Genomic DNA, 27,947 nt, shown 5'->3' with positions numbered 1-27,947 from the left:
GTTGGTGCTATATTGAATTCAGAGGAGAGACAGCAGCTGTGGCTCTGCATGTAACCATTTTGGAAAGTTAACAAAATGCATGATTCTTAGTTTTTTAAAAAAAGTGTCAAGTGACTAACTTAAAATATAGCTGAATGTTTATGTAAGATCTGGAGTGCATGTTGGCTTTATTTTCTATATTTCATCTTGGCTGTTAATGATTAACTAGATAGGTTTCCCTTCTGCCTATAGCTTGACTGGTAGGTTTAATTTTCAGGTTCTTCATGTGGAGCTGTGTGTGAGTGGAAAACGTTTAAATCCAAATGGATTTGTGAAAAGGGGTTATATGTAACACTGCCAATAATGTAAGACATGTTAATGTGAAAACCGAGTTTTATCTCTTAAACCATTCGTAGAAGTTTCTGCAGAGTGCCCTTAACATTCAGCACATTATATCTTGTGTCTCATCAACATGGAGTGTTCAAGCTCACAACCTCTACATTGAGTATGCAGCAGTTCCGGAAAGAATTCTTTTTTTTAAATGAAGTTGAGGGAGTAGAACATGGTAATTAATTTACTGTAATACCGCCAAAAGTGCTTTTTCTTCCCTCCTTGGGGTTAGCGAAGATGACCTGTTTGTGGTTTAGAGCCTTTGCAGCTGTTTTTGTGTTACACTCTGGTCTTATTATTATATTCCTCTCAAAGATGATTGTGCAAACGTCATGACTCTTAACTGAAAAACATGAAGCTCTTCAACGTAGTTATAACCAAGGAACATCTCGGTTCTTAGAGCAAATGCTGACCTTCTCATTTAAGTGCTTAGGCTCTTGCCCTGCCTGGAGGGTCAGGCTGGGGAGGGAGGACCCCTGGCCAGCCCCTGTCTCTGCCCGGAGATGGCCTCCTGCCTCTCAAAGGATCAAGTGTGGCACCATGACTGGAGTGAGAGCCAAAACTCACTGTGGAGTCAGTATGATACAGCTCAGAAGGAGGGAAGCTAATGAGCAAATTATCCTTATCTGTTGCAGGGAAGAAGTCCTGTGTGGATGAGGCCATGGTGCCTGCAGGGGTTTTTTGGTGTTTTTTTCTTTTTTTTTTTCTCCCACAAGCTTATAATGTAAGCTCCACTTTACAAAAATTCAGTGAAGACGTGTTGCAAAATCAGTGACCAGAGATATTTCTTTGATTTATTTTCATTCCTTGAGTTTTGAATGCCTCTTGATAGTTCCCCTCTTTTTGACAGCAAGCCAGGTTTATTGCAAAACTTTATATATAAACTTTGTATATAACTTTATATATAAGGCTTTTTAATTAAAATGTACATATCATGGTTAATCTTTTTGATGTTCTTCCACATTGCATCAGCAATTAGTTTTTCATTTAATTAACAATCTGTTGCAGTAATTGCAGTAGGGAACATCAAAAAGGGCTGTGGTTTCTAACACAGCACCCGCCTAGAGTTTTGCAAGTTCCTGAGATCCCCCTTCCCTGCCAGGGGATGAGCTTTGTGCTGCTTCATCAGCTTGACCAGAGTTTGACAGATGTCTGCCTTGTGCACTTCCTCTGAAGGCCGGGTTAACGCATTCTCACCTCAGAATCTGCAAGCTAAACAAAGTTCCTAAACTGGTTTAAGTCTCTTAAAATCAAACTGTATGGTAAATAACCGGGAGTTTCATTTGCAACAGCTCATCAGGAAGCACAGCTAATGCCTTTGTCTTTATCAGCAGCAGCAGAAGTCAAAATAGTCTAGTCCAAACTGCTCACTCTCTTGTCTTGGCACTGATGATAATGTCTAAACTCTAGGAATGCTGGAATACCAGTTTGACTTTTTTTATTTTCCTTTCTGTGTCAATTTTGTGTCCTGCAATTTCTCACCATGCGCACCTGCCTGCCAGCTGAGGCTCTGGGTAAGTCTGTGCCATGCCGTAACCCTGGTGGCTGGTTTATTGTAGCCCTTGCTGTGGCCTCTTTATGGTGTCTGGTCTCCACTAACTGCCTAGACTTTAATTTCTAATGAAACTAAAATACCGCTTAATCTTAATGAACAAACCATCTTTTGATTTATTTTCTTTTGGCATCTAATTGGAACACTGTAAAAGAAGAAAATCAGTATTGCAGATAAACCTCTGGTTTATTTTAGAAAGGGAATAACATGGACTGATAAATCTTGTCACAGTTGGGAGAGAAGTTAAATGGAATAGACATGTCATCAAGGTGATGTTCAAATAATTGAATTTCTTATTGTTAATATGACCTTTAAAGTCTAGAGCTTAAAGTCCTTAGTGTCGTTCTTTGTAAACCTGTGATCCAAGTCCCCCTTTTCTCTGATCGCATGCACCTTTCTTAACCAATAGATAAGAAATCACTTTACTTAACTTCATGCTGGGGAAGGGGTGGAAATGAGCATCACGGTTGTCTCCTCTTTTGCTGCCTGATCACATCTCAAATCTGTTTAAATCGGAGTGCTGTTTCAGTTGTATTGCAAGTTTAAAGTGGCTGCCTTAAGATCTTCTTGTGAACGAAACGTGTTTTTTCTGAATTTGAGAGAAATAATCACACCTGCTCTTGTAGGTGTAATGATGTAGGTGTTGCCCTTTGGAGAAGCCTGGACTGATTAGATTGGGAGACTCTTAACCCAGGTGCTTCGGCTGGACGCCTGGAGCTGGGCAATGTGGTGCATGCTGTCTGTCCCCTTTTTTGAAACCACTCTTTGTGTTTTTCCTGGTTTGTATCTGGAAGCTTCATTTGGTAACTTGGAGCTGTTCTTTTAAGGAGCAACTTAACCATTTTTGAACATTAGCGGCTGATTCAGATCTCCAGTAGCCACCAGAAAGATGCAGATTTGATTGCTGAAGGGGTCTGACGTTAACCCCAGCAATGAAGTTTTCCACCTTTGTGTAAACAGAGGCAGAATTCTTCCATTCTCTGCCTAGACCCATATAAGTTTATTTGTTGGCTTGACTGTGCAGGACTTTCATCCTGACAGCTGAGGCAGGTATGCTCTTGAGAAGAAGGTGGTTTGGGAATGAATAACTTGGAGCCTACTTTGGTTTGTATGGGCAGAGGCATACTCAGCATTGTCTCATACAGTGTAAATTGTCACTCTAAAGTGTCCATCTTGAATATTCAGATTCTGTGCAGACACCTGGAAAAAGCGTGAGAGAACACTCAAGTGCAAATGTGAAAAAATAATAATTTCACCAATATTATCTGCATTAATTTGTCAATAACAGCATTAGCTTCAGTGGTCAGACTTGCATTGAGAGCATCATTCTCCTTCGCTGTTGCTACGGCTTTGCTGGTTTAAGTTGTCTTATAATATATAGGCATCAAACAGGGTTGAAAATTAGATTTACCTTTTTTCTTCTCCCTAATACATTTTCTTTACCAAAGTTCTTTTCAAACAATAGTTATTTAAGAAGCTGCATGAGGCTTTCAAATGGGATTCACACAGAACACTAAAACTGAGGTTTTAGTGCATGTTGGTCCTTTAAACCTCTTCCACAGCATGATAATGATGTGAAGCACCCACTCTGAAGGTAACATATTAAGACTGTTCTTGAAGGAGCGGTGGATTCGTGTTAATACCCATGAGAAGCAGTTCAGCTCTCTGCAGTTCATTAGCTGTTACTTGCCTGTGTCAAGCCACAAGTCCCAGGGCAGTTGGACCATGGTGCAGCTGAAGAAGTCAGTCCACAACTTCTGCTCCTGCATTTTTGCCCCTCTCTGCAACACCAGGGCTCCACTTTGAGAAAAGCTGGATCTGAATTTCTTCTTGGTTTGCAGATTGTTGACTTGTTCTTCCGAGTGCAACCGGACGTGCTCTGCAGAGCCACCCCTACATCGTATTCATGTCTGGCTGGTTCCAGACCAGAGACCTGCGACTATATTTGGTGCTTTTGACCATTTCTAATGCTGATTATTTTGGTGGGTCATTCAAACCTGTCTGCAGCTGGAGCAGGAGCTGCTCTGTGATGAGACTGTTCTGGAACAATATTTGTCATTACGATAGTTGTGTTGGTTTGGAAATATTTCCGAATGGGTGAACCTAAAGGCCAGAGAATGTGGGCTGGAGAGAATAGTCAACTGCTGATGTTCCTTATGAAAGTGTGCCTCGTGTCCACATCAAAAATAGTGCAATCAGTTGTCAGAGAAGCCATAGTGACCTTCCCTTGCAGGGAAAAGAACTGCGTTGCTCTGTAGTGGTCAGTGTTCCCTTTTGAGATAGGCAGTGGATCCAAATTAGTGGAGACCCAAGGTGGGTGAGGAGCAGAGGTGATCAGCAGTTGGCTGTCACATTCTCCGCGTCCTCTGGGTGTAGTGGTGCTGTCGAGAGGCTGTGCTCCGCTCTGCTTAGTGAGGGAAACTGGTTAAATTGGGCAGAGACTTGTCCCTCAAAGTGCTGAGCTGTCTGCGTGCTGTGGGAGGCAGCTGGCGATTCAGGGAGTGGGAAGAGTTATGCCTGATTTCAGAAGACTCGCTAGATTGATGTCTGCATTATGGAGCTTTCAAATGATGTTAATAAAGCTTTCCTAAAAGATGAGTTGCAAGGAGACATCGGGAGAGAGCTGTATTCATGCCATGTAAACATCTGACTTCAGAACCTCATCTAAATGACTCGCCTGAGGTTGTTTCCTGCTCGGAATGATGCCCGGCACAGCTTGTGTGTTTTCAGACTACAGAGGTGCCCAAGAGCCATAGCACAATAATGGGTCCGTGAAAGTAGGGGTGAGGAGAGGGTCTGTCTGGTAATGTCCTGACCCAGCTCAAGGAATGAACTGGAAACTTTGTAGAGGTCCAGAGGGTGTTGGAGAACGATTCAGTTTTACACGTGCTTTTGCCAAAGGGTTAAAATACACAGTTCAAGCGCTATCCTGATACTTTGATGAACTGAGTTACACAGGTGTAAACAAGGCTTATTTTTGCCCCATGTTTTGGGTGCTCTGTTGCTCTGGTCCATGATGTGTGGCTCTGTGAGGTCTGTGTAAATTACCAAAACTCACTATATTTAAACCCACTTTATCAATGGAGTCCAGTTGCTTTCTAAGTCTGTGTCTTCTCACTGCGTAGGCGCGTGCATTTAACAAGGATTTACTGTTTTAAGTACATGATCATATGGTGGAGCAGCTGAATGTTTACAGCAGTTCTCTGGAGCTGAACTAATGAGTGTGTGATTTAGTTTGCAACTAATACATTTTGCATTTGGTACATCCCCACTTGTGAGCCAGTGCCCAGGTTTAAACAATGGGAGATTATTTCACCTGCTGTAATTTCCAGGCAGCTCTCAAAATGAAGAGTCTGAGCAATAATGCAAGTCTGCATTCCAGGAATTCAAAAGACATTCCAGAGAAATATAAGATGTTTAATCGCTGCATCTGATAGCAAAGGAGAGTATGGGGAGGGGCTGAAATGTACGGACTGATCTTCAAGCAGAAGGGCCCAGTTTGTCTCCTAAGTGACAAGAAGGCACAGGACCTTCAGGGAGTTGTCAGAAACTCTTCTATGGCTTGTTTCTGGCAGATGCTAATTTTGAGAGGAAGCAGGTGACTGCAACTTCACTGAGTTATTTTTGAAATTACATACTTCCAAAACAGTTTTATGACCACATTGCACTGCTCTGCCTGATTTAGGGGGTCAGACACTGGATGTTCCTGCTGGCAATTAGGTACCCAGGTGGACTTGGTGGTGGCCGTGTTGGTGTTGGGCCAGACATTATTCATCAAGGATCCATTGCAGAGCTCTGCTTGTGTGTGCCCAGTTTTATCTGGACTGTGTCTGACTCTGTCCAGAGGAGATTTGGATATATCCAATCTGTGATGCCACTAAGCCAGTGTGATCCTCTTTGCTTCCATCACTGCTCTCTTTCCTGCAGCTCTGGCTGTGCGTTAGTGCAGGGGAGCTGATGACTTCACCTCGCTCTGGAGTATTGGAGAAATACATACGATGATATGGCAAATGTTTTCCTTTGTAATTCTGACCTTGATTCATCTGCATTGTGTGCTACACACATCAGGAGACTTTTTTCTTCCTCTTGCTCATAGTTTTAAATTCTCTGCGCAGAAAGGTTATTGTCCATAAAAATTTTGGGGTAACTCCTTGTAACTCACCCACCATTTTTCCATGTTGTCTTCCTAGTATTTAGCAACAGTGGCATGAATATGTACCTGGATACTTAATTTGCATGTGATGGTGTTCCTGGGAGACTTGAGACAATTTTACACAACTGAGGTTCTTTAGAATATTTATGGGTGTAAGCTGCATGAAAACACCTTGCAACTGCACGTCGTTGACTCAGTAATACTGTGGCTGAGCAGCAGCTCTTCATTCCTGGGGGGATGATTTTGGCATGATGCAGAGTAAGCCGTTGGTGCCGAAAAAGATGCTTAACTGTCACAGAAAGTTTTGGTATTATGAGTTGACTATAAATATCACAGTGAAGCTTTTTGATTGCAAAACATTGGATATTTTTATTTCCATAGACAAATACTGCAACTTAATATGCATTTGAGATGTTGATAGTGTTTTTTTTCTTTTGGACTTTGGAACAAAGAAAACTGTTTTAGCCATTGCTCGTGTAGAGAACTTGAAACCAGTGGTCCAAGGATCAGTAACATGTTCCTAATATCATCTCATATAGGAGGTTTATTCAATCCTTTAGTGACTCTACAGAGTTGTCATTAGGATCTTGCTCAGCACAGAAGTAGGAAGGAAGAAGACCTGGGGTTAGTAATTAATATCCTTCCAATTAGTAAGCTATTGATTTTCAGCAAGGATGATGGGAAAAATTTATACAGCTTATACTTGGAGAAGATCCTTATGTAAAATGCTGTCTTTGGCTTGTTGAAACTTTTTGAATTGAGATGGATTTCTATTCTATGCAAAAGGAAAAATAATAAATGCTATCAAATGCTTGACTTAATTGGGGAAAAAAAAAGCCTTACTAATTTGAATTAAGTGAAGATGCTGATTGAGACTTGAATTGCAAAAGCACAATCTGGCAGCAGTGCTGGCTGAAAATAAGGTCATCCTCTATGGAGATGCACAGTTTTGACAAAATGTACTCTTGATTGTTTCCTGCATACAGGACGGGGTGACATTCAGCCCCAGTTGGATAGTGCTTTACAAGATGTCAATGATAAGTACCTGCTGCTTGAAGAAACCGAGAAGCAAGCTGTCAGAAAAGCTCTGATCGAGGAGCGCGGTCGATTCTGTACCTTCATCTCGATGCTGCGACCCGTGATAGTAAGAGCTCTCTGGTTTAAGTCTGTACAATTCACAAACTGGATGAGTGGCCAAAAGCCTCTAAAAAGAGTAGTTTGCTATATCTTAGGCATGTAGCCATAAAAACTAGCCAAAATTCAGCCTACATCTCTGTCTAGGAAGTGGCAAGAGTTGGACTCTTTCTTGTAGGCATTTGGAGTAGTTCAGAAATCGAAGGCACTGAGCGCTTTCAAGATGACTAATGGGAAAACAATGGGCACAAAGACTGAAGGGGGCTTGAGTTCCCAATGCATACCGACCTGAGACATTACTAATGCATTTTTTTCTACAGCTTTTTTTCTTAAAATCACATTTTAATATAAATCTTCCTTACTCCTACACTACTGCTAGGACTGATGAATGTTTCAGGACCTCCCCTGTGTATATAATGACATTATCTGACAGATTGCAGGCTGCTTCCGTGCGGTTTTCTGGCAGCTCTTTTCCTCCTACATGACAGCTTTTTCAGTTCATTGAAAAGGTTTAAGTATATTTTCATAATCTCAGGTTGTCTGAAGCCCGGCGATGAATCGTTTTGTGGCTTTGTGCAAGCATGATGCATTTCTGAAGGGTCTCCAGCGCACTGGGAAAACGTTCCCAATGCTTGTTTACAAAGAGCATCAGTCTCAACAGAAAACTATGGTTAGAGGAGTGGGGAGGTGATGGCTGAGCAGGAGGAGGTGAATTACAGACTCTGAGGACCTGGATGAAATTACCATGGTAGCTGAGGCATTACTATGGTAACTTACGGTGCAGGAATCCTCTGAATTAGCTATTGATGTATCTTGAGCCAGAATGAATCATAGATGCATTAATGTTTTATACCTCTGTAGTGCCTTTATCTCTAAGTTTCTAAAAACTAGCAAGAAGTATGAGTTTAACACCTATTTAGGTTCAAGGTTAAAATCCTTAGGGCACATTCGTGAGTATACACAGAAGAGCTAAATCTTTTCCAAACGCATCAAAAATGACACTGTTTTGCTGAAGATGTCACAAAAAAGAAGGCTGAGACATATCTCATTCACGAGAGAAAGGATTTCTGGGCCTCAGAACTTGCAGCAATGTTAAAGTAGTTATACAACTCTAAATTAGTATTTCCAGCCCTGTTTCATAAGGAGTGATTGCTTAATGGGCAAAGAAAAAAGCAGCTCTTGCTGAGCATTCCCACAGTCATCAGCAAAAAGAAAAAGGTCGTGTATTGTGTTACGGGTCTGATTTTTAAAACCTAGGCTGTGATTAGGCTTGCTCTTCTGTTTTTTCAGGAAGAAGAAATATCAATGCTAGGAGAAATAACCCATTTACAAACCATATCAGATGATCTGAAAAGTCTCACCATGGATCCACACAAATTGCCATCTTCAAGTGAACAGGTTAGCTCTTGTTACCCAGAAAACATTTTTTTTGTAGCTTGTACCAGTTTTCCTTTTGTGTCATAAGGACTATTGACTACTAGCATTTAGTGGCTTAATGTTATGTTTTGTAGATGCTTCACTGCAGCAAGGTAATTTTTAACATGAGCAGTTTAAAACATTTTGTGTTGAAGTACCAACTGAGTGCTCCTGAAGTATTTGGTGAGATCAGTGTGAAGTGGTAGCGGTAGCACTTTGAAGTGTATGAAAATGCCCAGTTTCTGCTGAGGGTACATGAGAAATTGTTGTCATCTCCTTGCCCTACATTTGAGCATCCCTGTCTTTATGTGGTTGCAAGATTGTTGGGATGGAGTCTTAACGTTTGAACATTTTTCCATATTGTCCTTAAAATGCATAGGAAAATGTGTATCACTAAGTGATTCCAAGCCTGCTGTGTGAACTCAGTTTTCTTGTCATACATTAATCACCTTATCATTGACCTGGAAGCACAAAGAGGGAAGCACTGCTGTGGTTGAATATTGGATCTTCGATTGATTTTTTAAAATGTGACAGTTCTTAAACTCTAAGGCGATAATAGTTTTTTTTAAGGAAAAAACCCAAACCAAAATAGCTTACAGCATGGATAAAATAGATCTCCAGCTTTACTTTTTAAAGATTTTTCCATTCAAATCTGAATTTTCCTTTTGTTATAGCAGCCCTAGTGTTGAAGTGTGGTAGTTCCTGGAAAGCCAAGCATGAAGCTGGCTCTCTTCTGTAGCATACACAGTGTAATTCTGGGTTGGGTCAATTGGCACTGACAGTTTGTAGTGGTGACGAATGTTGTGTAACAAGCAGGTGCTTTCTGTTAATAAGGGAAAAACAATTTCCACGTCCTTGATGCTATTGATTATCTTTCATCAGGTAATTTTAGATTTGAAAGGTTCTGATTACAGCTGGTCTTATCAGACTCCTCCATCCTCTCCCAGTACCACAATGTCCAGAAAATCTAGTGTTTGCAGGTAAGTAGACGGGTAATACTTAATTTTAACCTGTTTGGGGGCAAAGGGAGGCAAGTTCAGACTGTGGTATGGATTTGTATGCATACTTAAATCTTAACTAACAACTCTTAATGAAGTCAATCCCTCATGGTCTTTATCCGTTTAAGTGTGTGACTGGGAATATTAAAAAGGATGGGCATGACTGAACAACTTTTGAACTCAAGACAACTTGAAGATGCTTTTGATTCAGTTCTCTTGAATCCATTTCAGATCAAAGAGCATACTGTACTGATCTAAGCTCTGAGATTGTTCATTCATAATTTCCTTTTCTGTTTTTCATGTGATGACTTTTTAGATTATTCTAAGTAGCTGTTACTAATCAGTAAGTTAAACCGTTTGAAAAGGAAAAACATCCTTGGCAATTGCCCTATCAGTCTGGTAGATGGAAATGCTTTTTTGATAGAAGTTCTTTTGACTGTTTAATACTGTCTAATGCTGTCCTGAAAAATATGTTGAAACACTGGATTCTGTCTATGCTTTCTCCATTAAAACTGTTTTCTCTCACAAAACAGTTTATTAGCATGTTGCCCCCATACCCTGGTGTCTACATTTACTCTTTCCTTTTGCTGAAAAGGAAGATACCCTATTGTGTATTCTGCGCAACACCTTTCTAGCTGCTCTCAAATTATTACCTTTTAGTTTGCTTTATGAATAATGTACTACAGGTTCCCTGTGTATGAGCAAAGTTACCTGTAGCATGTCAGAGCAAGGGAACATGACTTCCTCTATGTACCTACTTGTTCTCTGCATGCAGATATATATAAAAAAAAAACTTCAGTACTTTTATATATATGTGTGAAAAGATGCATATTTAGAGCAACAAGCACAGGCTTAAAGATGCAATATCCTGAAGCTGTAAAAGAAAATGGCAAAAAGAAAAAGCCCCGAAATTCCATCATCTCTTCCTAAATGACCTAGTCTTTTTGTGTGATGAAGCCTGTATGGCACCAGGCTGTTATGTATGGGTGGAATAAGGCAGAGCTCCTCTTTCCCTGCTCCAAGCTGACTCGTACATCTTGTGTGTGAGATGGAATTTGTGAGCAGGAGGTGCAGCCCTCGCCCATGTGTCCTTTAGAGCCATCCCTTCAGCTAGTTGGTGGGCTGTGCCAGCAAAGGTAGGAAGCTGCCTTCAGAGGGATGCACCCTGCTGGTCCTGCTTAGCTTCCCCAACAGGGAACTTCAAAGGCTCCCACGTTGCAGCTGGCATGTCACTGCTGTTGTCCATGGGTGCTGGAGATTAAAAATCCATCTCTTTGTTTGAGAAATCAAATGTTTATTTTTTTTCATGGATGTTAATTCAGGGTGTTTAATTCTCTGATCATCTTTCTTACCAACTAAGGCTACGTGCCCAGAGGCTTGACTTCACTCAATAGGCCATCACATGCATTTTTGCTGATAGAAAGCTTTCATGTGAGTGAAACTTGTCCCAGGTGCTCTGAAATGCAGGGTTTTTGGTGATGCTTTCAAAAGCCTGACAGGTTGGCCAGCTGACTGACTGCAATAGCATGCCTGGAGGCAGACTTTTCGATGATCTGTGATGCCTTTGGGCCCCCTGCTAGAGATCTCATTGAAAATTTGGGCCACAGTGCAAGAGCAACAAGGTGTAAGTCAGGAACAGGAGAGCACTGTCTGCAGACGTGTTTTGTGAAAGTGCTGTGCAAATGGTATAGGGGACATGTAGCGATCCCTTCGTCCCTAACCTGACTTTGAAGTGGTTACAGAATTTGATCTTTTGAGTCAATTCAAGGTTAAAATGCCATTTTCTCTCTGGTCGTCAGGGATACTGCAGCTGCTTACAGTTCTTTACTGATATATATGTGCATATATATATATATTTCAATTTAATTTGTCAACATTTTTTCTTTCCGGTTTATGCTGCCTGTTGCTAGAGACATGTGGAATGTTAATTGTACTGTATATGGGTCTCTCCCCACCCCGCCCTTGTGTCTTTTCCTCTCCCCTTTCCTTTCTTTGTTCCTTTTGTCTCTCACAGCAGTCTGAACAGCGTTAACAGTAGTGATTCCCGGTCCAGTGGCTCGCACTCGCACTCACCTAGTTCACACTATCGCTATCGCAGCTCCAATCTGCCTCAGCAGGCACCCATGAGGCTGTCCAGTGTGTCCTCCCATGATTCTGGATTCATGTCCCAGGATGCTTTCCAGTCCAAATCGCCATCCCCCATGCCACCAGAAGCACCTAACCAGGTACGTGCAAGCATGAGAACAAAAACCTGAGCGTGAGCTGCACTCTGTAACTTAGCTCACTTGTCACAACAACAAAAAAAAAAGGTTCTGGTGTGGTTTTGAAGGACCTTGGAGTCAGGTTAAACCCTGAGGGTAAACTTTGTCTCACTGCACTTCTTCCATCTAAAAGTTGGGCTGCTAGCTGGAGTGATTCATGCTGCTTTTGCAGTTAGCACTGAAGAAAGGGATGAGTTGCTCTCAAAGGATTTGGTTTTCACTCTGGCCCTGGAGAGAGCCTAGATGCCTAACTTTTAGATATACACAGATGAGAAAGAGCAAGAAGTCCCACCTAACAAGAGGGAATAAATAACTCGACCCACTGAGGTTACCAGTCAATATCCTGCACAGACTGCAAGGTGTTAATGTCTGGTGGCTGTTTAATGGACAAATCACAGTGCCAGGTCAGCCTTCTCACAGCCTGGGGTTGGTACTGGTGGCTTTGGCAGCAGGGACACTACCTTTATTCCTCCCGTGCAAAGGGCCTGGAATACTCAAAATGCCGTTAGCAGTATCAGCTGGAATTGGTTTTGCCATTTTTGTGACATCCTTCTCTGTGGCTAGGCTTGCTCTTTTTGACTCTCAGTTGAGTGCTTTGCAGAAATAAGGTTTCTGCATGAAAATGAGAGGTATTTTTAATTCTTTATGGAACTCATAAGTGAGTGTTTGCCTAGTCATATATGATAGTGTCCTGAACCTGGTCAAGCTAAGAGGATTTAACTGTAAATATAATAACTTTTCCAGAGCATTTTTTGATCTGCAGAAGGAAGTTGCTGCTTTATTTGTTCATGGCATCATTCCTATAAAACCTAGCTGGCCACCTGCAGGCAGAGGTTTGCATGCCTCCATGGCATGTATCTTCCAGCACCTGAATTCTTTTTTCTGTTTTGGGTTTTTTTTAAACAAATCATACATGAACTGCAATATTTTTTAAACAAGGCTGAAATGCCATCTCACATTATAAATCCCATCGTAAATCTTAGTTGCAAACTGAATGGGACCTAATATCCTCTATTTTAACACACCCTGAGGTCACTGGAGAAGCTTGTCCTGTAGTTTAATAAATGTAGTTGCAATTCTTTTCACGTGTTGAGGAGTAGATGGTTTTGTAGGCAATGATAATTTTAATCCTCACAGTCAGCAAACAGCCAACGACTTCAGTGTCAGCAGTTCCCAAGTGTCACCTGAACACTTAGGCTTCTCCTGGACCACCTTTGGCAGCACACAGACCCTTACTTTTTGCAAAACATTTAGTAAGCGGCACCCTTGGTGAAATTTTTAGGGTATCATTCACAACAACACTGGTTCATTTAGGCTTGGAACATGTTCTCAAGTTTTTTAAAATAATTTAAAAACTCAACAGTTTTTTAATATATTTACCTCTTTCATTTTAATAGAAATGTTTTCTTTTCAAATGAATACATCTTCTGCACTGTCCCCAGTCTGGACACATCAGCATTTTTTTATAGATGACAACCTGAAGAACTTTGTCCACACTAATAAAATGAATGTTTTGTTTAGATTGGCTATGGCTAACCTAAGTGAAATGCAAAAAAGTAAATGAGCAATAATAAAGTAAACTGGAATAGTGACAAGGTAAGGAAGCTGACTTCTAAGATACGTACCTCAGTTATACATGCTGGCATCATCTTTGGTTTTCATAGTATCCACTGCACCCGCATAAAAGGGCGGTAATCTACATGATGATGCTGTGTTTGCAGATGAAGATGTAACTTTGCAATTGCCCTGAGCATGGAAAAAACCCACCACCTCCCTTTGCAAGTTCCCCTGTTAAGCAGGGGGGAGAACTTAGGCCGGTATCAGCTGGCGGAACATCTTAGAGCTGATGGGAGTCACGCTGATTGACACCAGCTAAGTTCCTACGCTTTCACTTCATTTGAGAAACTCTCCATAAAGTTGCAAACCGACCCCAGCATCACTTGAGCTATTCGTGAGCTGTAGAAGGCTTGACAAGCGTAGTGTGTTGGTATAACAAGTAGGTATGTGCTCTGTATGTCTCTGGTTCTGTATACCTTTACGCAGAGGAAAAGGTAACAGATCATTGCCTGGCCGCTTCATCTTTGCTTCAGTGTCTTGCTTTGTATGTTCAGCACTAAGTAAAATGTGTGTGTTGTGCTGACAGATAATTGTGATCGTGAGCTTACCGAGAAGCTGTTCAATTTACAGCGTTTTTTCATGTTGTGTGTCTCTAACCAACTGACAGATCTTCCTCGTGGTGGTGTGCTTTTGAGGCTCGGTGGTGGGTGGGTTGGAGCAGCAGCGGTAGCGGCTGCTGACTGTTCCAAAAACATTGATGTCATTGTTTCTGGTAGTGACACCCAGACAGCAGAAAAGCAAGCTCTGGAATCAACAAAGGAAATTAAAAGCTATATATCTTGCACAGGTGGACACTTTGCTGATGTTTGCTAGCTACATGCTGTGGCATCTACTGGCAGCAGTAGTTTTGAAGGCAGCAAAACCCATTTTCTTTTAATAATGGATTTTTAAAAAAAATTAGAAGAGAGCTACATAATTCCCATATTACAGGAATGAGACTATATGAGCTATGTGAAGCTTTTATGCTCTCACCTAGGTTTTAGACAAGCAAGTGTCACTGAAAATTAAACTGAATATATTCAAAACCCTAGATGGGGGGAAAAACAGTCAAACAAGGAGTAAGTAGAGATTTAAACAAAATAACGGACTGTACCAGAGGAGAGATGATGGGCAAAATGAAGGATTCTTCTAAGCCTATAGTTGCTGAGTAGTAAGTCTTTACAGTTATGACACTCTGAATCGAAGATAGGAAAAAAGAGGGATTATAAAACCAGACTCTGCCCTTACACTGGTTTCATACGATCTCTTTTCTGCAGCATCTCTGTTAAGATCACTGGGAGGGAAAGTGTTAGCCTGTAACAGATAGCTGTACATGTGGAAAGGTCCTTGTAAAGTGTTTTAATCTTAATTAAGCAAGTGCATTTGTGTATAGCTGAACACCTGGAAAAGCATCACAGGTCTCTTTCCCTAAATGCCAGATTTGAGGTCAGCCCTGGCCAGCGTTGCCCATGGCACGTACTGAAACCACGTAAAGCCCTTCTGACAGACCTGCTGCTGGGAGCACAGGGTAGCTCTTGGATCAACACTGGACATGGCTGGTGTTGCTAAACCCACACGTTGCTCTATGTAGTGGGCAAACTGAGATCTGGCAGTATCTGGGATGAAGCAATATGGTAGTCGTGCGGTTATGTTTGATTTAGGGGGATAATAATAGAAGGATTCTCTGGACTTGGAGTGAAGACGCACAGAGGAAGCAATTATACAGTCGGATTTTAGAGGCTGCTTATGACTTCGTGGGGATGAAAGCAAGGGGAGAGAAAAGAAGCAGATGAAGAAGATGAAAAAAACTGTTGATGTGCTGTCAAGCAGCAGAGGACTCAGGCTTTATTGTTAGAATATTCTGGAAATTGCTTTCCCTAAACAGTGAAGTAGAGGGAAATTGAATGTGAGCGTGCCTCTGCCTGTACAGATTAGCAAGCTGGAAAGATCCTGCTTTGGGAGAGGCTCCATTGCTTGAAATAGTTTGAAGTTAGAATAGGGAAAATATATTGTTACAACTCTTCGGTTTTCCATGTAAATTAAGAAGTGCTTCTAAATCAGACCTGAAAAAAAAAATCAAGACCAAAAAACCCCAAAGGAACAGAAATGCATCTGTAAATTATCACCAATATTTGTTTCTCCTAACCTTCCTTTTTAAAGTTAAGTTTCCCTACAGTTTGTTCCTGACTAGAAAAAAGGGTTCAGTAGAGACGTGTTCCAGAAAGTGAGACAAATTGAGGAGGTGACCTTGAGTCACCATCCAAAGCTTTTTGAAAGGTAACTGAGATGTCTTCCACTGACTGTAGAAGGACATTGGACCAGGCTTTTCTTTGGGATTTGGTCTCCTGGGAAACCCTTGCCCAGGAAGCTGTTGAGTAATTGAGGAAGGGAAGGGGTTAAGAAAACAATACTGTATTTGAATGGAAAATGTAGCAAACAAAGGATTGAGAGTAATCCAAGGTAACTGCAGTCCTTTTATAGGTTAGTAGGACAACAGATGGAGAATATAATTATACAGTCCAGTAGCCCAAAATACAGCTTTTTTTTTTTTTTGTATCCTTGCTGGAATTCATACATAGCACACCAAGCAGCGGGACACTACCCAAGAACAAGCTGTAGCACAATGTCAGAGAGACCAGATACCAAGCTACTGCCTGTAAAGTATCTTTGAGGAACTGGTTGTCTCTTTGCAGGGCACAGTTTTAGCTTTCTGCTGATGCTGTTAACTTCAAGCTTTTTGGCAGAAGAGGTGGTTTGAGAGCAGAGCAGAATCACCATTATCGCAGCTGCGGGAAAATAAAATAAATCTCCCAGGGTAAAAATAGATCAAATGAAAGAATTAATTTTAAAAACGGCTCAAAGTAAACAATCATTTTAAAATGGGATCAACTAAAATAAGTTGAAAAAAAATCCCACAGTCAGGTTTCTCACTCCATGGGAGGTGGAGTAGGAATCGCTGTGCCCAGTGTTTGCCTGTGCAGGGCCACGTGTACTGGTGGGTGTGTGGCTGGAACAAGCACTCAGAAGTTTGGAGACTTTTTGCCCAAGCAGTAACTGTGCAGTTTCTGGTTTCAGCCCCTGGTGTTCTTTCTGCTAAGAAATGAAGGGTGGTCTGTGCTTCCCACACCCAGGTTCAACCATTGGGACAGTTTCTGCAGTCTGATCCGAGCCTGCTGCCGCCTGCCTTTTCTTTGCACTTCTCCTTCAGGAGTTCAGTGTCATTCTGCCCCCTCTCCATCATTTTCTCACTGTTGTAATCCTTTTTTAGCAAGACCAGAGGCTCCCCTTCCCTGTGCCATGCAAGTTTCTCAAGACAAGGAGACCCTGTTCTCCTACCACCACCTCTTGCATTTCCTTCAACTACCAAGGTGTTTTCCCCAGGGCATCTTGGTTTGTCCTTTGCCCAGCTGTGCCTGTTGAAAATGGCCAAACTGAGTTAGTGCAGGAGTCCTTGCTTTCATCTTTCTTTCACCTTGGAGTCACTTTGTTGCAAAAATAAGTTCACCACTTACAGTCTTTTTTCCCCATACACCAAACAAATTGAACAATTCTTTGCATCTTCAGAATTTACATTTTTGGCTTTTTTCCATTTAGTTACTACATGCAGCTTTATTGCTAATAAACATTTATGACCCATTTCTACTAATGCTTCACATAAGCTCTTGAAGTTTCTGGTTTATAAAAAGGAATAGTCTATTGGCTGTAAACACCAAATCCTCACTTGTTTTCTGCAGGTGCCCTGATAACAAGGTAGTTTTGGCAATACAGTATTTGGCACTCAGGCTCTTCACTGTCTGTCCTGCCATGTGCAGAGTATACAGACCCAGACCAAGGAGGGTCTTTTGGGGCATAAGAACGAGGTTTCAGAACAGATTTTCTCAAATTATATTATTATATTTCTCTCTCTTTTTTTTTTTTTCCCCCCCTGGCTAAAGAGTAACACTAGTGTGAGTGTTCTCACAGGGCTTTTCAAACAGTTTCTTTTGTTGAGCTACCTAGAATGTCAGGCAGAACTTGGAGCTTTAGTCTAATTTTGTATAATGTATTGTTTTCTAAAGATAGAAAAAATTGGCTTGTCTCCATTTAGTGTACTGTAGTTATGTCTGATGGCAGAGTCAACGGCAGCTCATGTTTGTCACTATTCTTATTTTTAGAGGTTTGTCTCTGTAAAAGGAGTTGCATTAAATCAAAAATGTGACAAGTTCTACAAATCAAGTCACGGTACCCCAGTGCATCCTTCTCCTTTCTCTCCTTGATAGCTACGTGTCATTTCTGGCAGTTTCTTCTGATCTTATTTTCGCCTCAACTCTTACTGCACTTTGAATACAAGCCTTGTGAGCTGAGCTTACTTCTACCCTAAACATGTTTGACAGGTCACCCACAGATCTGATCTCATGTCAGGGTAAGATGGGGTGTGCATTATTTCTGTAAAATAGTCCAGCACGTTACATGCAAAGTTTCATTTAAATCCATTTTGCTAATAGGCTCAGGATACTGATATTGTATTGGCTTCTCAACAACCCCAACAGTCTTCACCAAAATCCTTAGGGTGATGGTATCCCGTCTCGGGAGACCAGCAGCTTTACCCAGGCAGTTGGCTACACATTCCTTATACTTGGCTTCTGGTGAGCAGTGAGACAACTTCTGGGTGTTGGCAGTAATTACTCCTCTAAGTGCCTTTTATCCAGCTGTCCTTTTACTGCAGTCTCACCCCAAGATCTCATCTAAGGTTAACTGATGACATTTTATTTCAGATGAGATTTCCCTTCTTCAAAATATCATTCCTTGAAATCTGAGGCTTTGCTACACAAACTTGATACAAGAGCACGTTCTCTCTGCTGTCATAAAATAAAATGCCAGGGATACCCTTAGATAGACTTGCTTCACGGGTCTTGGACTACCAAAGGATGAGTTAGTGTTGAATTTCCTGACAATGACTAGAGCTCAGTAGTGCCCTGACAACTTTGCCAGTATTCTTGACCATTTGCAAGCCCTCGGTTGGACCTGCACACACATCCCTACTGAGGGTGATGCCACTTTGGAGGGGGAGATGTGTGACAGCTCTGTAGTTGGTAAAATGCTCCACGTGGTCATTCACCTTGGCCTGTGTGAAGGTGAATTAGATGCTGTTGTAGAGGTCTCACAGCAGGAAAGGAACATAAAGGCGTGCACCGAAAAGTGGAAGAGGAGTTCCTAGCTAGGAGCTAAATGTTTGAGGTGTTTGATGGACGCTCGATGTCCTGCATTTTCCTTCCCTCTCCATCCAAGCCCCTGATGTTTTCTCTCTCTGCTGCTACAAGGAGGTGGGTGGCAAGCACAAGCCACCGTTTATGCACTCAGCAGAGTACATGTACCTTCATGTTGGCTGCTGGGCAGAAAAGTTTGAGTCAGAGTGCTCTTGGTGTATGCATACGACCCACAGAGGCACATGCATACAGACAATGCACTTTGGAAACCTCCAGCTTTGGTAAGTATCACTTCTTTCTCTGTTCTGTAATAAAACTCAGATGAGCTTTTCACAAGCACTTTTGCAGATCAGAATATCTGAGAACTTGTGAATGTAAGTGACGTTTGCTGCTCCATGTATTAAATCTTAACTTATGTCTTTGAAGCACTGATGATCTGCTTTTCTGTATAAACTCAGTTGTCTCGGTATATTGCATGTTCGGACCGTAGGTTCCCTCAGCTCCCTCAGCTTCTTGCTCTGAGACAGCTACCAGAATTGGGACGCTGAAATTGCAATGAGGGGGTGAGGTCGGTGCCTCGATTCCCTCATTCTCAAGCAGCGTGGCAAGTTCTTGCATTAAGCAAATGGCTTGTTTTGTTTCTCGTAGATTTCCTGAACATTAGCAATGGTTTTGAGCAGTTTCTAATTGATTTTTAAAACCCTAACCCTCTGCTTCTCTCATCCTTCCCTCTCTCCTGTGTGTGTCTCTGTGTATCTGCTTTTTGTCTTTTTTTTTTTTTTTGTGTGTGGGTGTGTTGGTTTTGTTTGGTTTGTTTCTTTTTTTGGTGGCCTGTGTATCCTTTCCCTGCCTTGCGGTGCTGTTTTACGCTGCAGAATTCGTCCAGCTCTGCCTCTTCAGAAGCCTCTGAAACCTGCCAGTCAGTGAGCGAGTGCAGTTCCCCCACCTCAGTCAGCTCAGGCTCCACCATGGGGGCTTGGGCCTCCACAGATAAGGTGAAAAACTTCATCTCAAAGACATACAAACCTACTAGCTCATTATCCAAACCCAGCAACATTTGGATAAAAAACAAAACATCTGTGCATGGGATGCAGCCTGGATTCCTCCCTGGGAAGATGAGAATAGGAACTGTCCCCCACTCCCTTAGAAATGAATCTGAATAAATCACAGCGACACTTGCCTTTAAACTAACTGCTAGGGGAAAGCTACAAATGGGGTGTTTTACAGAGGTGATTATCTAAGAAAAGCTCTTTGTCTGCCTTTTCTGCTCAAAGAGGTTGTGGAAGGCTGCCCAAACCCGGCTGGTTGCCCGACAAAGAGCAGCTTGACCAGGTGGTACCATTTGTGGCTTCTCCCCTCCCTCCCGTCAGGCAGCACGTACTGCACTGAGCAATTTTTTTTTTTTTTGTGTGTGTGTGTGTTGGTTTTGTTTGGTTTGTTTCTTTTTTTGGTGGCCTGTGTATCCTTTCCCTGCCTTGCGGTGCTGTTTTACGCTGCAGAATTCGTCCAGCTCTGCCTCTTCAGAAGCCTCTGAAACCTGCCAGTCAGTGAGCGAGTGCAGTTCCCCCACCTCAGTCAGCTCAGGCTCCACCATGGGGGCTTGGGCCTCCACAGATAAGGTGAAAAACTTCATCTCAAAGACATACAAACCTACTAGCTCATTATCCAAACCCAGCAACATTTGGATAAAAAACAAAACATCTGTGCATGGGATGCAGCCTGGATTCCTCCCTGGGAAGATGAGAATAGGAACTGTCCCCCACTCCCTTAGAAATGAATCTGAATAAATCACAGCGACACTTGCCTTTAAACTAACTGCTAGGGGAAAGCTACAAATGGGGTGTTTTACAGAGGTGATTATCTAAGAAAAGCTCTTTGTCTGCCTTTTCTGCTCAAAGAGGTTGTGGAAGGCTGCCCAAACCCGGCTGGTTGCCCGACAAAGAGCAGCTTGACCAGGTGGTACCATTTGTGGCTTCTCCCCTCCCTCCCGTCAGGCAGCACGTACTGCACTGAGCAATCGGGATGTGGTTTTGACCAAAACAAAAAGGAAAAAAAGCCAACCAAACCACACGCAGGTGGAATAAATCACGGGGGATACACTCTGAATTGGGGGAGGAGGTGACAGCGGTCTCCATTCTCATCTGGTAAATCCTTGCTGTTGTTTTTTTTTCTTTTTTTTTTTTTCTCCATATCATCACACGACCAGCACACGTCATTTTCGAAGGCTGTTTGCTTTTCCTCTCTGTCCAGCTACATAGAATAAACGCCACCAATGCCAATGCCTCCAGTATTGGAAATGTGTTGTTTCTGTGTCCGCAGTCTGCAGGGAACCTAAATGCAAAGGCTTTTTCGCAGTGCGCTGCTTTCGTGGACAGGAGGCAAAGCTGCCCAGCCTGGAGACAATGACTGCTAGACTGATGTCTGAAATTTGTTACACCAGATAACAATTTTCAAGCAGTCTCACTTCTCAACCAAGCATTGTATCAATTGTCTGTTGTTTATTTGCAGCAAAGCTACGATTTTTCTTTCTTTTGTGTTAAGATACAGAAGTTTTCTCCCTAGAACATGAGAGTCACAGTGTATTTTCATATTCATTCTGTTTATATTAATTTCTCTGTTTTTGTTTGTTTATTTGTTTCGTTTCCAGTTGTCTAATGGGTTTTATCACTGTAGTTTATCAAGTGACCCATCCGTAGCTTCAGTTGGTGCAGGTCCTTTCCCTCATTTCCCGCCTGTCTCCCGCGCGTGGACTCGGGCTCCCTCAGCCCTCCTTCCAGACTACGTTCATTATTACACCATTGGGCCAGGCATGTTACCATCATCTAAGATCCCTAGCTGGAAGGTTTGTGTTCCTTTTGTTGTGGCAGTTCCTCACCTCCTCATACCAACAGTGTGCGCACGGCGGTTGTTGCTACCTTTCGATCCATGTAATTACTCCTTGATTTGCTCTGTTTAATATCACTCTGAATGGGCCCTGCATGGTGATAAATCGGAGAGCTAAAATCTGGTAGTGGATATTTCTGAATGACCTTGTCTATTCTGGCACTGCCTAAAACGTGTTAAGGCTGACAACGCTTAGGTAGGAAGGGACAGTGTAACTCTGGGACGTTGGTGAAAACACTCTGGGCTCTATTCAGCGAGAAGAGAGCTTGTTGAGCACTCTCAGGGCACTCACTGGAGCAGGGAAGTACAGGCTTGGCATCCAGTTGGCTTATTGAAACCATACCTTGATCTTCTCCCTGCAGCGGCTGTGCTCGGCCCCTGTAGGCAGCCATGCTCCTGTAGATCCAGCTGGAGCAGTTTATGAAGGTGCTCGTCACCAGGAGAACCCAAGGGGTGACTGAAGCTGTCCTGGCTTTACTGCCACGGGCTGGGAGGGCTCACACAGCTTGTTTTGCTCCCTTGGGTGAGACCACTGAAAAAGTCGGAGTGCAGGAACTTCTTTCAGTTGCTCCAGCTGGATCTGCAGGGATCTTCCTTGGCATCCAAACGTCTCTGCTCTGCCAGAGCCTTGACTCTCATTCCTCTGGGAGACTCTGCCCGGAGCAAAGGGAGAAGGTCTCTTGTCTGTTGCTGTGAGTCTCTCAAGGCTGGTATGCAGTTGGTAGTAGCTGCCCAGGTCTTAGATGCCTGTGGATGGTTCTATGATACTGCATATGCGCCATAGGACCTTCCTACACGTGTAGATTGAGATACCTCATTACAGATCCCCTTAATCTCTCTCTCCAGCAGCTGGAGACTGTTGAGACATACACACAGGGTGGCCACAGTGGTCCTGGGGCTGCAGGGTCACTAGTTGTCTCTCTGCTGGAAGCACTTTGCCATTGTATTCCACAGCAAAACACTTGCAGCAAAGACACAGCTGTTAAGGCAAAGCAGAGTTTCATTTGTGTTAATAAACCCCAAATCCCCGTCTGCAGGAGGGGCTCCGTCAGGACAGCCCCCTGCACTTCCCATGCCTTGGACTGAGACACGTCAGTAATAATCTATAGTGTGGTCTTAGCCCCTTGTTAATTAATTAGCAGGAGACAGCGCGGAGGCTGCTCAGCAGCCGGCTGCTGCCAGCGGTGGGGTGCGTGCCCCGCTCTCACATGCAAGTTGTTTCTGGTTTTATTTTTAAAGCAGCCCTTGTCTCGGGGAGGGAGGACTCTCTGAGGCTGGGGCTGGCCCCTGTGGCAGTTGGTGTTTGGGGAGCTGCTGCTTGGCAGCGGTTGTGTGTCCCAGCGCAGCGCCCTGACCAGCCCTGCTCTTCGCTTTGTGTGCCACCTGTGGCTCCTGGGCACCCTCAGGACTGTGCTTAATAGAGCCCTGAGTGAATACAGCCCTCCTGGCCTGAGGAATTTCTGTTGCAAATTGGGCACCAGTAATTCAGAGTGAAGTTAAGTCTTTCCCCATTATTATAATCTAGATTTCAGCTAGTAAGTAAACTGAGAGATTACTCAGAGTTGCTCCTCTAATGTGTATCAAAACTGTTCAAGCCTAATTTTTCAGAACTGAGGACATGCTTAACAGCACGTACTACTAGAACTTGGGTACATCTAGAACAGTTACATCACTAATTGGAAGTTTATGTACATTTTCTGCTGTGTGCCAGTGATTTTTGCATTTGAATTTCTGAAAATATAGGCTTTAACACAATGGAATTTCATTTAGAGAAAACTATAGTACTAACATGTTAAATATCTTCATATAAGAACACTTAGGTAGGATTGAAATTTAGATTCCCTTTGATGGAGGAGATAGGATTTCTAAGTGAAGATTTTTAATATCCTCAAAATTAATTTATTTCTGGCCTATTCAGAAAGGCATATCCATTTTGATACATAACCTGTTGCACTAAAATTGCCCCTTTGCATAGTTTTACTTGTAATTAAAGCACAATTACTGATGAAAGCTGTCACTAACAAGGACATTTCCTTAGGACTGGGCCAAACCAGGCCCATACGATCAGCCAGTGGTGAACACCTTGCAACGTCGCAAAGAAAAGCGCGAACCAGATGTCAATGGAGGAGCTCAGAGTGGGCCACCCGTGTCCCCTGAGGAGGCCCAGAGACCTCGGAGCATGACGGTGTCAGCTGCCACAAGGGTGAGGCTCTAATTTCTAATATGCTATTTGGTGCAAGGGAAGAAGATGTGGTAGCTCCTGCCAATATGTGTGTGCCGTGCTGGGTGTTGGCACGTGTTTATCCACCTGGTGTGGTGTTGGGGTGATCAGTGGAAGCGACATGAGAACATGCTGTTGGGCATTGGTGTTTGTAGAGCAACAGCATCCAAAGAAGAGTCTCTTTCTTTGAAGCTCCAGTAAATGGTTGGAGTCAATCCTCTTGGGTTGTGATGGTCACAAGCTCTGCTTGGGAGGAGAGACAGCTAATAGTTGGTGAAGATTGATTAACCCTTCTAGACATAATGAGTCTCCTTCCTGTGTGTAACCAGCAGGGTGAGGAGATGGAGGCCTGCGAGGAGCTGGCGCTCGCTCTGACGAGAGGGCTGCAGCTGGACACCCAGAGGAGCAGTCGGGATTCCTTGCAGTGCTCCAGTGGCTACAGCACCCAGACAACAACTCCGTGCTGTTCAGAGGACACCATCCCATCTCAAGGTACCCATCCCAGAGATGTTCTTTTTCAGAGCTTTCCCAGCCTGGCCATCGTACACTCACCCCTTAGTGCCAAGGAGCTGTGTTCCAGCAGCCATCACTCATTGCCTTTGTAGTCAGCTGGGGAGAAGGGAGTGAACATTGCTGTTGTGACGTTTTTTCCAGCTTGGAATGCAGCCTGGATTCATTAACTAAATAGAAACCTGGATTGCTGCATAGAGCACTGAACAGTCGCATTTTCTTGTGCATTGCTGGGATGAGTTTTAGCTTAAGGATGCTACCATTTTAAAGAACGTGCTCGTACACTTCTTGTGGTGGTAGTGTCCTTTTGGAGCTACTCTCTTGGCAGATGCACACTCACAAGCTTTGCTGTCTTGCTCTGTCAGTTCTCTGAATCTGCTCTTGGTTTCCTTTGTGACCTCTTATTTCCCAGCTAAGCAGAAATTGCCCTAATTGGAAAAAGAATCCGTTGGAGACCTTTAACTTGGGCATACCTGGGAAGGTGCAATAGGGTGTTGGGTTTCAGAAGCAGCAGTGACCTGAGAGGGACAGTTTGGTGTTGGCAGTTCAGAAACCCCCTTGTTTGCTGAGCTGAGGCCAGTCATGGTGTTCAGTGACAAGAGGCAGGAGGGCTTGCAGAGGGCCCAGCTTGGCTCAGCAGTTCCCTGGAAAGGAAGGAACTCGATGCAATTATTAAAGCTGAGGCTGAGTTTTCAGACCTGGCAGCTGGGATTTACTTCGTTTGCAAAATAAGCAAATTTGCTGCTGAAATCACTGGTACACATTCCCCCGAGCCCCACGTTGCCTCATCTAAAGTACCTTCTTAGTCACTGACTGTTTTAAGTATTTGTATCTACAAGTGGTAGCATATGGCTTGTAGGATGCTGGGTTTGGTGTCTTAATTTTGGCAACAAACATTGAGTCTTTGTTACTTCATTAGTTCTTCTCAGAGAAGGTACTGAGTGTGTGAAGGTCTCTTCCATAAGAGAGGTGGGCACCCTGCAGCTGCAGGGTCCCTCTGCTGTAGGGCTGCCCCCAGCCACGCGCTCTGACATTCCTGGTCACACTATCCTAAAACCTCTCTTAATTGCTATTGACCTCCAAGCTTTTTTGGTTATATACACTTTTTTAGTTATACATACTTTAGACTTACTGACACGACTGAGCTGTTTTCTCCAGCTTGTTCCTAATTCTGTCTTTTGGCATCAGTTTCAGATTATGATTATTTCTCTGTGAGTGGTGACCAGGAGGCAGAACAACAAGAGTTTGACAAATCCTCCACCATCCCGAGAAACAGCGACATTAGCCAGTCCTATCGCAGAATGTTTCAAACCAAGCGTCCCGCTTCCACCGCAGGTCTGCCCACCACCCTGGGACCCGTCATCGTCACCCCCGGCGTGGCCACCATCAGACGGACCCCTTCCACCAAGCCTTCGGTCCGACGCGGCACCATCGGGGGAGGCCCCATTCCCATCAAGACGCCGGTGATTCCTGTCAAAACGCCGACCGTCCCCGATATCCCAGGGGGGCTGCCCGGCGCCCTGGCTGGGACCGAAGAGTGTCCCGAGCAAAGCCCCGACTCTCCAGCAGCGGGAGATGGTGGCCAAGGTGCCACCAGCATGCCCTCCTCCTCGTGGAGCGGCCAAGCGTCCGTCAACCCTCCGGCCTCCAGCCAGAAACTGAGCGCTGCCGACGAGCAGAGGCAGGGGGTTCCCGAGAGCGAGGGGGAAGACAACGAGAGGGATGGGGCCGGCAGCCTCGCACCCCCCGGCCAGACGGAGCTGGATCCCGGAGAGCTGAGTCCCGGGGAGGCCCCCCAGGGTGAAGACATGCTGAACGCCATTCGGCGCGGGGTCAAACTGAAGAAGACGACCACGAACGATCGCTCCGCGCCTCGGATTTCCTAGGAGCGACCAGCTCTGCCGGAGTACTCAGCCGCCGAGAACGAACTGTGAGGAAACTAACGTGTCTCTATCCATTCCAGTCTGTAATCAATGAATTTTTTAAGATGCTCGGTAGCAGACAGTCTGACAGTACTCTGAGAGAGAAAAACAAGGTGAGAGAGCGTAGTAAGACATAATCTTCACTGGTGTTTTAATTTGTAAATATCAATGATTTTGTTTCTGCATTTTTTTTGATCTAAGTTACACTTTTAATTTTTTCTGAAGGTGCCAAATCCCATTTACCTTTTTTATAACTCTCTTTGTAAAGTTTTAAATCATAGGACAATTAAAAAAAAAAAAAAAAGTCAAGTAGTTAACTTCAGCAAAGGGATTTAATGAAAATTTGGCTTTTTTGCAAGCTTTTGTAGAGCGCCTTGTAATAGTGAGGTTAAAAAACAAAACAACGGGACTTATTGTAAAGTTTAAGTCAAACTGTAAGGAACAGATCCTTGTTAAAGTATTAAAAAAAAAAAAAGTTTGAAAAGCAGGAATGAAAATTGACAATAAAAGCAATATATAATGCAAGGAAGAAACCTGCAGTTGGTAGAGTATTTGGGGGGGGTAGCGGGGGGAGGGAGATGCCATCGAACTAGCAGATGCTGTTGCACAAAAGTAGCCTAGTAGGATTAATTACTAGTAGCTTCATGGTAAATGCATCAGAATTAAGCCATATTGGATTGCAGTGTTTTGTTTCTGTGGGGTGTTTTACAGACTGGGGTTTTTTCCACGTTTCTTTTCCGACTGCACAGCAGCAACTCTCAGTCACACACGCGCAGCCCGAGCTCCGCGGGCTTGGTCCTTCCACCTCCACCTTCTGTTCGCTCATCCTGCCACTCACTGCAAAGCAAGGACGACAGGCTTGAGGCAGTTACAAAAATGCGAAAGCATTTTCCAAACGCAAGCAGGGAGTTCTTAGATATTATCAAAATGCCTTTTTCGGACTGTGCCCAGCAGGCTGGGCACCTTGGAAAGCCCAAATATTTTGAGAAAACACTTAACAATTTGACAGGTGTAACCAGCTTGTGATCTAGTAAACTGCGAATGTTTCTTTCCAATACAGGGGCTTGTTTTTCTTAACTTCTTTTAAATGGCAGTTGATTGGCTTTTCTTAAATACCGAAAAGAAAGGGGTGAAGGGTGGGGGGTGGGGAGAGATAGATAACTCTTTTTTTGATAATACCGGGAACCCGACCGCTATATTCTCTTTTTTTGTACTTTAAGTCATGTTTTTTGGAACGCTGTCGATAGAATTATTAAGAGTTGGATTTTTTCCTTCAAGTAAAAAGTAAGTTATTGCTGCAATACCCGTCTCCTAAAGCTGATAGAAATGTGCAGACCCCAGGGCACGGCAGGTGGGGGGGCCGTGTGCCCACCCACAGCAGAGCCACGCGGGGACGCACCCCGGAGTGGCACAGCCAGGATGGCTGAGAGATGCACCAAAAAACCAAAAGACATGGAAAGGGGCTGGTTTCCACCACGCGCTCTGCAGATTTCTGTTGGCTCTAGACTTGCCTACATAACCTTTTATGCTTTAATACATAACTGCATTGGATGTGAAACTTCTAGTACCTGTGTAGTCGCTGTGTTCTATATAACATTTTACACTGCTGTGGTTGCTAACCTTTTCCTTTTTTTTTTTTTTTTATGGCTTAAAAGCAAAAATAATTAAAAAAAAAAAGCATGATTCTTAGAAAATATTAAACCTTCCTTTCTTTGAAAAACAAGCTCCTTATTACAGAATATAATA

At 43.4% G+C, this 27,947-nt stretch overlaps 1 protein-coding gene across 11 annotated transcripts in view; it reads left to right on the top strand.

Moving 5' to 3' along the window:
- MTSS1 (metastasis suppressor 1) overlaps positions 1–26,700 on the top strand; it is a 124,906-nt gene extending 98,206 nt beyond the window's left edge. Inside the window, exons 7-15 of one of the 11 annotated variants that reach the window (XM_014965398.1) lie at positions 7,061–7,218; positions 8,499–8,606; positions 9,507–9,604; positions 11,637–11,847; positions 19,541–19,660; positions 21,313–21,507; positions 23,587–23,751; positions 24,099–24,261; positions 25,468–26,700. In XM_014965398.1, coding sequence (XP_014820884.1) covers positions 7,061–7,218; positions 8,499–8,606; positions 9,507–9,604; positions 11,637–11,847; positions 19,541–19,660; positions 21,313–21,507; positions 23,587–23,751; positions 24,099–24,261; positions 25,468–26,165 — 1,916 coding nt within the window. In that variant the 3' untranslated portion in view covers positions 26,166–26,700. Of the gene's footprint in view, positions 1–1,871; positions 1,884–7,060; positions 7,219–8,498; positions 8,607–9,506; positions 9,605–11,636; positions 11,848–19,540; positions 19,661–21,312; positions 21,508–23,586; positions 23,752–24,098; positions 24,262–25,467 lie in introns of all 11 variants that reach the window. The other 10 variants (XM_014965391.1, XM_014965389.1, XM_014965394.1 and 7 more) reach the window with 10 other exon arrangements.
- The last annotated feature ends 1,247 nt before the right edge of the window (positions 26,701–27,947 follow it).

The sequence above is a fragment of the Calidris pugnax genome, unplaced genomic scaffold (genome assembly GCF_001431845.1).
Source record: "Calidris pugnax isolate Ruff unplaced genomic scaffold, ASM143184v1 scaffold41, whole genome shotgun sequence".
NCBI lineage: Eukaryota > Metazoa > Chordata > Aves > Charadriiformes > Scolopacidae > Calidris > Calidris pugnax.
Note: the sequence above shows the minus strand (reverse complement) of the source record. Positions and strands in the feature narration are given on the sequence as shown.